Source organism: Euprymna scolopes, chromosome 19 (assembly GCF_053919585.1).
Source record: "Euprymna scolopes isolate OS-2025 chromosome 19, ASM5391958v1, whole genome shotgun sequence".
In the NCBI taxonomy this organism is placed as follows: domain Eukaryota; kingdom Metazoa; phylum Mollusca; class Cephalopoda; order Sepiida; family Sepiolidae; genus Euprymna; species Euprymna scolopes.
In genome coordinates, this window is record NC_136500.1 from 48,652,830 (window position 1) to 48,666,194 (window position 13,365).

Below are 13,365 nucleotides of genomic sequence, written 5' to 3' on the forward strand. Positions count from 1 at the left end.
GATATTTAACTTACAGTTTTGCAGTTTCAGTTTTCTTGGTTCCATGTCGTGTTCATCTATTTTTTTAAAATTATTTTCCTTCTGTTGCAGTTTCCATATGGCTGGTTAGTATTAGTAGCTCATATGGGTTAGTTTTCACATTCAAGGGTTTCATTTCAGCTTTACCGTTTGTTGCATAGCCTTTCTTTCGGACTGTTCCCAGTGCTCCTACAATTCTTGGTATTATATTGATTTTTTTTCATATTCCATATTAGTCTCGGTTTCTGTCAAATTCTGTATATTCTTTCTACCTTTCGCCTTTGATATTTACTCTGTTCTCTACAATTTGGCAGTTTCTTTCCTTCCATTATGACGTCCGGTCTCCTTGCTTAAATGAGTTTATCTATTTGTACCTCCACGACCCAAAAGATTGTGTGGTCCTTGTTTCCCAGTACTGTCTCCGCTTTGTGACTAAACCATTTGCATGCATGTTCGAGTTGCAACTACTGATTTCCCCATAGAATTGTGTCTGTTCTTGTATCCGTGTGTGTGTGTGGGGGGGGGGCTAGTTCGCCGCATTCATTTATTATGTGGTTTACCGTTTTATGTTGTTGTCTACATAGTCTACATATATCATCATATGATCATCATGATCATCATGATGATGATGATGATGATGATGATGATCATCATCATCATCATCATCATCATCATCAACTCTAGGTTTGAAGTGCACCCCTTCTTTTTTACATACTACTCTATTTCAAGGATTACTTATATCGCTGTGTAATTTCTCTTTTATGAAATACAACTTTTATAAAGCACAACTTTTATCAAATAAAACTTTTATAAGGTACAAACTCTTATAAAACAAAATTTTATAAAATACAACTTTCATAAAACACAACTTTTATGAGACACAAATTTTATAAAATATAACTTTTATATAATACAACTTTTATAAAACACAACTTTTATAAAATGCAACTTTTATAATATAGACAAAAAGGATCATTTCAGCTTAACCATTACAATAACACTTGAATTTAAGACTTCTTAACGACTTTTTAACATTTAGTCATAAATAAGTACTTCTCTAATTAAGTAAAATAATAAATCCTTTTCCAAGCAAGTCACAATTCGTTTTCTAATAGATAAATAAACCAATGAAGTAATATTGAATGTCTTAAAAATATATTATCAATAATTATTTTCCCTTCAAATTGTTTTAATTATATTAAGAATTTCTTTTTTAATTTTAAACGGCAAGCGAAGTTTAGAAAGCGGTGTAGACTAAAATCATGTCCACTACTAAAAAGTAAACGTTAATTGAATTCTTTTTTCTTGTTGTAAAAGAACAAAAAGCAAACAATAATTCATTTAGTTATTCTTTTTCAATTTGCATCGAATTTATTTACCAGGATTTGAGTAACGTCAATTGTATTGTATATTATTGTAACATAAAAGATGTTAAAGGATGCATTGCTTCCAAACAGAAGAATGATCTATAATTCCATAATAATTTTAAGTCGTCTTTGTTTAGAAATATTAAGTGAAGAATCGTAAACCAACTTCAAAATTACACATGTCGATGACCGTTTCGTGGTTTGTCTACAAATTTATCATTCAGAAGCTTTGATTATTGTTTATTGTTAATTATCAGCTGAAATCTTTAGCCACGTATATTTTTTTCTAAATGACACGAAAATTTTAAGAAGCGTATTTAAAATATAAATTGGAAATTAATTAAATCATCTTGCAATTGTACACACACACACACACACACACACACACACACACACATATATATATATATATATATATATATTTGAAGTAAACATACCAAATCAAAGATGCATTTACCTCACACTAATGCTATTTTATTAGTAGTATAATTCGTCTTACATGTGTTTGGTTGAATGGTGGAAATTAACCAAGCAACTCATCAGAGACAGATTAATGTTTCTCGGAAAAATACCCAGTTAGAGACGTTTTTCTTTTCCTTGGATTAAAAAGGATAAAAATTACTGGAATATGAATATATATATATATATATATATATATATATATATATATATATATATATATATATATAATGATCAAATAGACATTATCTAAAATGTAGAAATACTGTTCTTATTAGTATAAATGATCAATGGGTTAAAAGGTCAAGCTAGAGTATTTGATATTCTTATGGGATCTGTTGATTCAGCTTAATTATTGATTTAGTTGGCATTTATATATATATATAATCTCCTCAAAGTCATAGAAGTAGAAACTAGGGATGATGAACTGTCTGTAGTTAAAAACGCTGATGACACTAAATGTTATAGGATGTTAAACATATGATGAAATAAATGAAAAGGGTTCATCTTAAGGTGAATATAACTCTAAACATTAAAATACTTAACTTTCTTGGTGTAAGTTTGAACCTTGGCTAAGGAACATATGGATCTTATGAAAAGGAAACTATGAACTCAAATCACCCAAAATCGACCATCAAAGACATCCACAAATCTATCAGCAGAAGAATTAGTTTTTACTTCTAAACCAAAGAAAGTTTAAATAAACATAAGAACTTTTATAATAAGGCACTTTTAAAAGTCTGAGGAAGCTACAGACGGCCAAAAAATCGGCCGAGTAGTTGAAACAATAATGTAACTTAACAGAAAGATACGGTAATAAAAAATAAAACGCTCATTATATATATATATATATATATATATATATATATATATATATATATATCGTACGATCGTACAAATAATTGGTTTTGTTGTTGTTCTCTCTTATGATTTTGTTGTTGTTTCTTCTTATGAAACGGATTTTTAATTTAATTATAATTTGATTTTTAAATTATTACTAAATATTAAATTAGCTCTAGGATATTTATCTATCGAGCTTATTATATATCTAAATTACAACGAACACTTTTTCTTTCCTGTATTTTAATTAAACTAGTAATTTCACTATTACATTAAAATACACTCTGCTCTTTAGACTATTGTTCTAATCTCCTTTAAATTATATATATATATATATATATATATATATATATATATATATATATATATATCACTCGTGTGTTAGGCTGTGTTAGGTGGTAACTTTTAATATATTTTTGAATATATTTTTTATTGAATATGATTACCCATTTTGATTATTAATTTTACGAAGGTTTTTAATTGGGAAGACTAAGATTGTTGCACCTCAATAAAAAAAAAATGCTATTTTTTAACCTAACTCATATTAGAGTTTGAATTTCGTTTGGGAGAGATATTAGGAATTTGTTTTTTGATCATATATTAGTTGGGTTAAACATATTTAACTGAATGCAATTCCTCGATCTCGACTATTATATAAAAGGGACTTTGTGTGTGTGTGTGTGTGTGTGTATGTGTGTGTGTGCACACGCGTGTGCGTGTGTGTATGTGCGCGCGTGTGTGCGTATGCGTGCATGTGTGTGTGTGTGTGTGTGTGTGTGTGTGTGTGTGTGTGTGTGTGAGAGAGAGAGAGAGAGAGAGAGAGAATTTCCTATGGACTTGAAAACGGTTGCGTCGATTTTTAGGAAATGTCACACGAAGGTATTATATGTATCTGACAGTGTTCTTAGATAGGTCTTGCATCGGCATGTCCTCGAGGACTATCAAGAATCGATAATCAAAATATTCCAATGAAAGAAGAAACAGAGGATTAAATATAAAATGCTCTTCCTATCTAAATTCAATCACCACATGGCTATATACACAGCCGCAACACAGAATTCCAATATGATTACGCTTCCTGCTATTACCTGATGCATGTTTCCGGAAATTACGTTGGTTTCATTTGATTTCAAAATTTCCTACATTAATTCCTACCTACCTTACTCTCAAAAACAAATATACTTAGAGGGAGATTGCATAACTTTTACTCACTAAAAGTATACTACAACTCTCCCATAAAACACTGGAGCTTCTCCTTTATTTCATACATTTTCACTCCAGACCGTCAGTGTTTCATTTAATTATCCCGTGATATTATCTTTCACATAATCCATAATCTAAATTCCTTACTTAAATACAGATCGCTCCCTCCAGCTTAGTATCTAATTTTTAACGGCGTTTGATTGATTAACTACAATCCTATCCGTAGAATACTAAAATAATATTGCCGACTCCTTTTACACTATTAGTAAAATGCATTTGATTGCAGAAAACATACAAACTGAAATAATTCTATTCATGCGAAATACTTCCATTCTTCACAGATAAACAGTGTTCAATCTTCGGTATAAAAAACGAAAACTTACCCAAATTCTTTACCTTTTTAATCGTTCATTATCACGCAATAAAACGAATATGACCGATGAAGCAATAACTATTAGTGTAATACTTCCGTAAAAGTTTTCTTATTAAAGCGAACCCAATTTCAACAATTTATGCTACTAAAATAGTATTTTAATTATTTATCCCACATACCTGTGACTAAAGCTCATAACTTCTATTAAACGTACGAATTTTATAAGTTAGTTATTTTGGATGATATTTATATATCGCTGTCTTAAAGGATTTCTCCTTTCAAATTACTACACAGAATAGAGATACCAAACAGCCTCTGAGTGAGGATTAAATATGTGAAGTACAATTGGTATTATTTAGATTACTCTGACTACTGTTCTCACTTGGAGTGTTATTTTCACAACATTTCAGCTGCTGTAATCTCTGTTTTTCTTCATTTGTAATTTGTCGAACTCGGGAATCTTTCTGTCAAACTCGGGAATCTTTAAGCAATTTCGGACGGGATCCTTTATTTAATCGGCAAGTATACCATGCTCTCGTTCTTCCGGCGATGTATAAAAGTCGTTACTAATTCGCAATTGTATTCTTAGTATCGGCCGCACCGAAGATTGAACCTTTAACCTCTGGAAGAATGTCACTCAGAACTGAATGTTAACCGGTATTTTTATTCTAATTAACACTCGAAAACGAATATGAAGGTTGTTTCAAATGTAAAACCCTCTATTTTTACTTCAAAATGTTGAATGTTCAGAATGTACGAAGATGGGAGTAGTATCATTTAAACTAGTGATTTTTTGTTTTCAAGAATTTATTTTTCTACATAGTCACCACCATTCTCAATGCAATTTTGCTAAGAATTCAATGAAGCATCTCTGCTTCTGACGCACCTCCACTACTCGGGTTGCTTTCTTATAGACCCACACTGTCAATATCTGCAACAGAGAGATAAAACTTTCAGGTCATGAATGCAAAAGTTAAGTCATCATAACAATGCAATTTGCAATCCCCTTTGATTCATTCAAGCTGAAAAAATAGGAAGCATTACGTTTGGAACGTCCCTCGTATATATATCTGCATTATATTTCCCTTACTCCCTCTGTCCGTCTACATTTTCTCAGAAACTACTGAGCCGATTTAGTTTAAATTATGTATGTACATTTATTACCAATAAGGTGCAGCGAACTAAAAACGTGTATCAAAACCAAGATGCGTTATTGATATATTCCAGACTGAAAAAAATGAACCGATCAACAGTCACCGACACGAAACCGTTGCAATTGATCTCAATACAGTCGGGGAAAGGATTCGGCGACAGAGATGTGATTGACAAAGCGCGCTCCAAACTTTTACCAATCTGGCAAAATTGCATTGAGAATGGTTATGCCTATGTAGAAAAATAATTTCTTGGGCATAAAAAGTCGCTCGTTTTGACGTTACCACTCCAGTATTTGTAGCTTTCCTACGTTTTATTTTTTTAGTTAAAAAATAGGATGCGTTACTCTTGGAAGGACCCTATCATTTAGACAATCATAACACCACATCGGAACATTGTTACAGACAAACACGCGCGCGCACACACGCAAACACCCCCATATATATATATATATATATATATATATATATATATATATATATATATATATATATATATATATTGCCTCTGTGTATGTGTGTGTGTGAGGTCGTTCCCTATGGACTCGAAAACGGTTGAGAAGTGTTTTATGAAATTTCACTCGATGGTACTTTATGTGCCTGACAGTATTCTTAGATAGGTTTTGTATCGGGTCGTAATCGATAAATATCTATAATCGATAATCGAAATAATTCGATGAAAGAAGGAACAGGCGATTTTGACCAAAGTTAACACCTTACACAGTCTAACATGACAAATGCATTTGAAAAGTTTTATTACCACACAAGCCAAAAAGCCCGACATATAAAATCAACAGTAGATTCTTTGATATGACAAGGGCGCGATTGAAATGAATGTTTCTGTTTTAAATACAATTGCACCATAATACTTGACTTTTTCATTTTAAACTTCATTCATGTTATTGTCACAGCACAAGAAGTACGGCCAGGCATATGAAATCAAAAGCAGGTTGTTTTCATATGAAAAAAGTATATATAAATACGTGGTTTTACTTGTAAAAAAATGCTCGGAGAGGATTAAAAATATAAAAACAGTAAGTTGTAGTTTTATGTAATGAATTTGTTTTGATTTTCTAAATAGAAAGCCAATACCTATCTACAAACGAAGCATACGTAGATAATACACAACAGAATGCATCTGAAATCTTACGTGAATAAACTAAAATATCCACCCAGAAATAAACGATTAAGATTCCTATATTTTTAAACATAACCAACGGCAGTGTTTCTATTGATTTTGCTTTTCTTTAAATACCAATGAAGCATGAAGGTCATCCAATAATTATCATTCGCCAAAATTTGAAAATAAAGAAATAAATACGTAGAAGTGTATCCAGCTGTCCAAAGTATGCCGGACACATATGAAAAATGGGGGGAAAAAAGGTAAGTTGCATTTTCTGTAATTAATTGTTTTCCTTTTTAGTTTTGTTTACAAGCGAAGCATACATGGATACTACACGACAGACGTTATTTCAAACGTTACATGCGACACCAACAAGATAATCACTGCAAATTAAATTTAAAAAAAATAACGGTTGAGACTTTTACAGTTTTAACAAATGCTTAACAAATGTACGAGTTTTCAACTAACAAAGGAATTTATACCGATTTTCACATTTCGTAAAGGACGAATGTCGTCTGAAAATTAGTATTCACCAAAAGAAAAAATATAATTTGAATATTGATATGTTTCCAATTGTCCAAAAAATCTCGGAGAAACATTTAAAGAAACAAGATTAAAAAAAAGGAGTGGTTTGCAATAATTTTGTTTTGTTGTTATTTTCTCAAATGCCAATGTTTGTCTACAACAAAATGTTAAACATTGGAACGGCCTTTCCAACAAAAGGCAAAGGTCGTGTAAATCGCGCCAATAAAACATGTCAAATCTACGAGTGTTTGTTTGAACATATTATCATGGATACATTGCATTACCCTTCAAAGGATTACCGCATAAACGGAATGTAGCTTACATTGGTAAGGCCTTTCCAACAACTTCCAAGGACCAGACACATTGCGCCTATAAAAAGGTCTATAATGACCACTGTAATATCATGATGGATTCATCGGATTACCATTTAAAGGATTACCATTCAAACGGAATATTAACAAAATGGAAGGCCTTTCCAACCATACAAAAGGATTATATTGCCAGCATAAAAGTTATATAATTTGCTATTGTGTTAGTAACCCATGACAAAGACATTGGCTATACCGCCTCAAAGGATGATGATTTCCAAGAGCAGTAAAGCCTTTCCAAATGTACACAAGAACAACGTACATTGCCTAATAAAATCTACTTAATTTACTGTGGTTTCACTGGTCGCGTTATGGATACGTTGGATTATTTCTTTAAAGGATTATGAACAGAATAAACACCGGGAAAGTATTTCCAATTATACACAAACAAACGTGTATTTCCTAAACAAAAGCTATCTAATTTAACAATGTTTTGTTACCATGATTCTGGATATATTAAACGTATCCCTAAAATACATATAAACAGGGTATTTTCCAACAACATACAAAGACTGCATACGATCCTTCCATAAAAGCTACATTATTTTACGACTGTTTTGTTAGATTAATTATGCATACATTGGACGAAGCTCTCTAATACTTGTAAATGACATTTTTAACAGTTTTATTTTTTTCAGGATGTGTATTCCTGGTGAATTTGATTTCGACGTTCACATATAGATCGCTGTATCGGCGGTAGGTATCGAATCTTATAATCTAAGTCGAAAACTAGGATACGTGCATCTGAAATATATTGACCTCCATGTCTGCTCTTTTGTCTTAGTAACCGCTACACCAGCAAAATAGGAACCGGTCATTTCCGTAAATTTTATCAGTTACCAAAATCCCCCTCTCGACATTGCAGACAAAGTCCGGCGGAAAAGCAAGTTAATACTGTCGGAGCCAGCGCAACTGCACGAGTTGCTAGAAGGCGTTGCACTGCTTCACCATTCGGCTATCGGCATTCCAAACTAATAAGTGAATATAGCAGAAAGTCGGTTATAGTTAAGATAGTCTTCTCTTTTTTACTTCCGGTTTCTGCTGTCCTTTTGACTGAATAATTAGACATAATCAATCGGACAAGAAAGCCATTCTTAACATGGGGAAAGGGGAGTTCACATTATCTATGAGGAAGATTATCATTAATCAGAACGAACGATATCTTGCTTATTACCGCCGCCACGGAGATAAAACCGGAAGTAAAAAAGCAGATAATCTTGACTTTAATCGAAAATATTCGAAAGAGATAAGGCTGTTTACTCTTCTCTGAAAAAATCTTGGTAAATTCAAAGTGTCTCTTGCTTTAACTGATATAGGTGTCAGTCAGTTTGAAGGTGGTAGATTTATTGTTTGTGTTATAGTGGTGCGCACTTTTCAATTCCAGAGTATTAAAGTAGGGATTTTTTTTTCCATTTTGTGAAAGAGGAAACACGTCTAGTAAGGTAGAGAGATTTATAACTCACCACCATACTTCGTTTATGATAAGGCCCGTAAGTGATCAGAACATGACCTCTCACAGGAAAAACGCTTGGTTCTGTTTCCTTCGAATAACAATCTTCTTTCTTCTTCTTCTGATTCAATCTAGGTTATATTGAGACATGAAAAGCTCCAGGATTTTTAGAGGTGGATTAAGTACTTATGACGACCAGACAACACATAGTTTCGATAAGTTTTGGGATATCTTTCGACTTCATCATCATCATCATCATCATCATCATGGACACTCTCGTCTCCGTCATTTTCATTGTTTTCGTTTGTTCTAATTATTTGAGGTAATATAATTTCATCCTCATCATATGACGGGTTTTCGTCTGTAAAATTAAACGTGTCTGTGAATTTTACACACCGGATTCTTTTTATTTTATTTTTTTCGGGAAAAAATATTAAATTGGCTGGACTGTTTTTATCGTATCCAAGAAATATACCTCTGTCGGGTTTAATATTCAATTTACTCTTTTTCTCTCTATATGCGAAGCAAGTTGAACCAAATATATGCATTCTGCTTAAATTTGTTTTTTTACCGCAGAAAGATTCATATGGAGTTTTAGATAGTGTTTTGTTAAAGCACCTGTTGCGTATATAGGCTGCCGCCATAAGTGCATACGTCCAGAGGTTTTTAGGGAGTTTTGATTCAATGAGTAGGCATCTTGCCATTTCAAAAAGTGTCCGCCACGCACGTTCAGCAGTCCCGTTTTGGTGTGGCGATCTAGGAGCTGATGTTTCATGCCTGATATGATGGTTAATTAGTCAAAGTTCAAAGTCTTTATTGGTGAATTCCGTACCGTTGTCAGAGCGAATACACTTGATTTCACCGTAGGGGGGCATGTCGGCTAGATATTTCTTAGTTGCTAGCGGGGTATCAGATTTGTTCTTTAAAAAGTAAACCATTATTAAACCTGAATGGCCATCTACGAAATTCAACACATATCTATAATGTTCTCTGGCCATCGGTTCTACGGGACCGTTCAAGTCACAATGCACCACTGATAGGATTTTTTTTTGGGCCTTTTTGTCTGGTATCTTGTTTTGATAGTTTGACATTTTCCCTTGCGTACAGACGTCGCAGTTGAAAGTTTTTGATGTTTGTATTTGCATTCCATCAACTACAGTCGGCAACTTTTTGATATCAGGAATATTGCAGTGTCCAAGAATTTTATGCCATGTTTGTAGATCATGGCAGGCGGTTTTTGATGGGACTACGCTATTTAAATAATATAGTCTTCCATTTTCTTTAATGTCGAATACAGTTCCATTCGGGTATACCAGTTTTGATTTATTGGGGCTAAAGTTTATATTTGCACCTTGTTTTGTGGCAGCTTGTACAGAAAATATATTTTGTTTAACTTTTGGGATTAGAAGAGCGTTTTCTAGAATACAGAAACACAGTTCACCTTTATTGCTCTTTAGCGAGATTTTCGCATTGCCTCTTTTCAAAACGATATCATTGACTCGACTCCCGTCAGCTAGTTCTACAAAATGATTTTGTGGCTTAAAGTTGGGATCAAAATTGATAAAATCAGATTCCTTTGTAATCACATGTGCCGTGGCCCCACAATCGACAAGAAAATTATTATTGTTTGTTGAAGCATCAAATGTACACGAAAATAAAAACGTATGTTCGCTAACAGAGCTCTCTACATTTTTAATGTAGTCGCCATTTTGAGTCCTGTATCTACATTGGAAACTCTTGTGATTAGGTCGTCCACAATTATAGCAAATAATTTTTGTACTTTTTTTTTAGGAAAAAACCTGCTTCTGGCAAAGTTGCGTTTTTTATTCCTGGCATGGGTATAATTCGATTTTGGTGTTTTTATGTGTGTATTTTTAAATTTCATGATATTTGTGGATTCGTTTTTTTCTGTGATCATTTTTTCAGTTTCTTGGTAACTTCTGAGTGCTACCTTGAATTAGCTAAAACTCATGGGTTTTTCTTTCTGGGTTATCACGGTGGTAAATGGCTTGAAATCACTCGGTAATCCCTTAAGGACCATGGAAATTAACTATCTTATCTGTCACTTATAACTTCACCGGATATTTTTAAAGAATTTGCAGTTGTTTCGGCTCTTATAATATAATCAGTAATAGTTTCGGCTTCCATTCGTTTTAGAGAGGTCAGTTCAGTGTATAAAGAAATAATTTTGGGTTTTCCTTTCGATAAATAATGCTCTCTCAATATGTTTAATGCTTTGCAGCCGTCGTCCAGGGCTTCTCTCATTACCAGTGATAGACTTCGGTCATCTAAACACTGTATTAATTCCGCAAAGACAGTTGCGTTCTTTTCAATGAAGTCGGGGTCGTTTTTGTTTTCAGGTTGTGTTTGTAGTACTTTGTGTAGCTTTTGGATTCGTAGATATCCCAGAAATTTAACTTGCCACAATTCGAATTTTGATTCGGATCCATCGAAATAAAGACGCACGCTGGGCGCATAACCTCTAGAAGTGTAAGCCATTTTGAGTTTCAGAACAGTTTGAGATGGTTCGCTGTTACACACAAGTCCTGGGAGGTGACTTTTTTGTAGTATACAGTTCCACAGAACAAAATATTCTTACCGTGTCGAAACCCGGGAAAAGAACATGTGAAATTGCTCCAGAAAAGGTTTAATATTTATGAAGCAATTCTGGTTTCTGATTGGTTGGTAGCAGAACGTGAATTTATTTGATTCGTCAGTTCTTAGCAGCATCGTTTATAAATAGAATCGTCCGACTGTGTGGGATCATACCCCATTGGCCGTTCAAAATATTGCAACAATACGTATATCTCGCCTGTCCCATTTCCTGATGATGCTATAATCAATTAGATGCCAGTGCTTTGATCCACGATGTCCTTTTGCGAATAGGGAGGTGAAACACGGTGTTTGTTATCAGCAGGTCATGTCCAGAGCAGGTTTAAAGGAGGAGAAAACCATTGCTATTACATTTTCCAATACATGTTTTCCTATAATACCTTCCCAAGCAGCACTGTCCCAGCCTACTCGTGCATTAAAATCACCAAGTATGATGAGTTTGTCTGGAGTTGGTGTTGCACCAATGATGTTATTCAAGTCCTCGTAGAACTTGTCTTTGATGTCATCAGGGTTTGTCATCGTAGAAGCGTATGCACTGACAAGAGTAACAAACTTCTTTCCTTTTGAGAGAGGGAGTCTCATTGTTATTAGAAGGTCATTCACTCCTTTTGGGGGTTCAGCCAGTTTATTCATAAGCGCTTTTTTCACCGTAAAGCCAACTCCTGCCTCACGCCTCTCAGGTCCTCTGCCACTCCAAAAGAAAGTGTAGCTCTGACCTCTTTCATTAATTTCACCTTCACCTGCCAGTCTTGTTTCACTTAGAGCAGCAATGTCAATATTGTACCTGGCGAGTTCGCCTGCAGTGAGTGCAGTGCGTCTTTTTGGTCTGTCTAGGTCATTTCTATCAAAGAGTGTACGAACATTCCATGTTGCAATCTTTTTTTTCTTCTTTATTTCAACCGCATTATTAGGGTTCCCATTGACCTCGATAAGCCAGCCAGGATATAGTGGAGCAGGCAATGTTTGGGGCACCTTTACTAGCCCGTTCCCCATGCCACGGGGTGAGCAGTGCGGTCCTAAAGAGTGCTGCTCAGGCTCTCAGACGGGTGCCGAACTCCATTTCCGCTCCCGTTAATGGAGAGCGACCCTATGGCCTGAGCCGCCTGAGTTCAGGTTTCCGGCTACGACTTCCAGTGTACCCATACCTATCACTTTGTCGCTCGCCAAGTGAGAGGGGGGGTGATGGATGACATGCGTTGGGAGTTTGTTTAAAGTGAAGCTGGTTTGCGTAGAGCCAGCCTCACTCTCGTCCAAAACCAGCCTGGTCCAGCAAAAAGACAGGGTCGAGACAGCTGGGGCCAGGTAGGACTGCAGGAGCTGCCGGAAGGAGACGAGTATGCCAGCCAACCGCCTACGGGGCTTCACTTCAAGGTCCACAGCCGAAGTCCTCTTCCTTGGTGGTTCGCCCTGGTCATGGATGCATGGAAGTTACTGTAAACAGAGTTCAGTCCTGGATGTTAGTCCAGTCTGGTGAACTCTCCACCCAACAGTGCTGCACCAGCACCGTCCCCTCACAAGGTTTGGCAAGCCTGCTGAGACCAGTACCCATGCCACAATATATACGACTATAATGCTCCCTATCTTGGGTTGAGCATATTGGGAAGTGATATACAAATTACCATTAGCGTATGAAGCGATGTTTTTTGTGTAAACAAATTGAGCTTAGGTATGTGGACAATGTCAAAACAGAATAGCACAACGGTTAGAAGCTCTGATTGTCATATTGGCGGTCAGGTTTCTATCCTGGCTTGAGTTAGTTGCTTGTCTAGCCGTACTGATGAGCTGCGAAACAGAACTGTATGTTGATGACTGTATATATATATATATATGATCTTGGCCTCAATATTAATTTTTAAAAAATACCTTCCTTATATT

The 13,365-nt window shown here is 34.8% G+C and overlaps 1 protein-coding gene across 1 annotated transcript; it reads right to left on the reverse strand.

Annotated features, from left to right (window-relative positions):
• Nucleotides 1-11,787: 11,787 nt before the first annotated feature.
• On the reverse strand, nt 11,788-12,483 carry LOC145240212 (protein CFDP2-like). Its single transcript, XM_080103797.1, has one exon. It carries the CDS (start codon nt 12,481-12,483, stop codon nt 11,788-11,790), a length of 696 nt encoding a protein of 231 aa, XP_079959923.1.
• Between the last annotated feature and the right edge of the window lie 882 nt (nt 12,484-13,365).

Bases quoted from the DNA above. Each gene is read 5' to 3' on its own strand.
- LOC145240212 (XM_080103797.1), bottom strand. From the start codon at position 12,483: ATGGGGAACGGGCTAGTAAAGGTGCCCCAAACATTGCCTGCTCCACTA.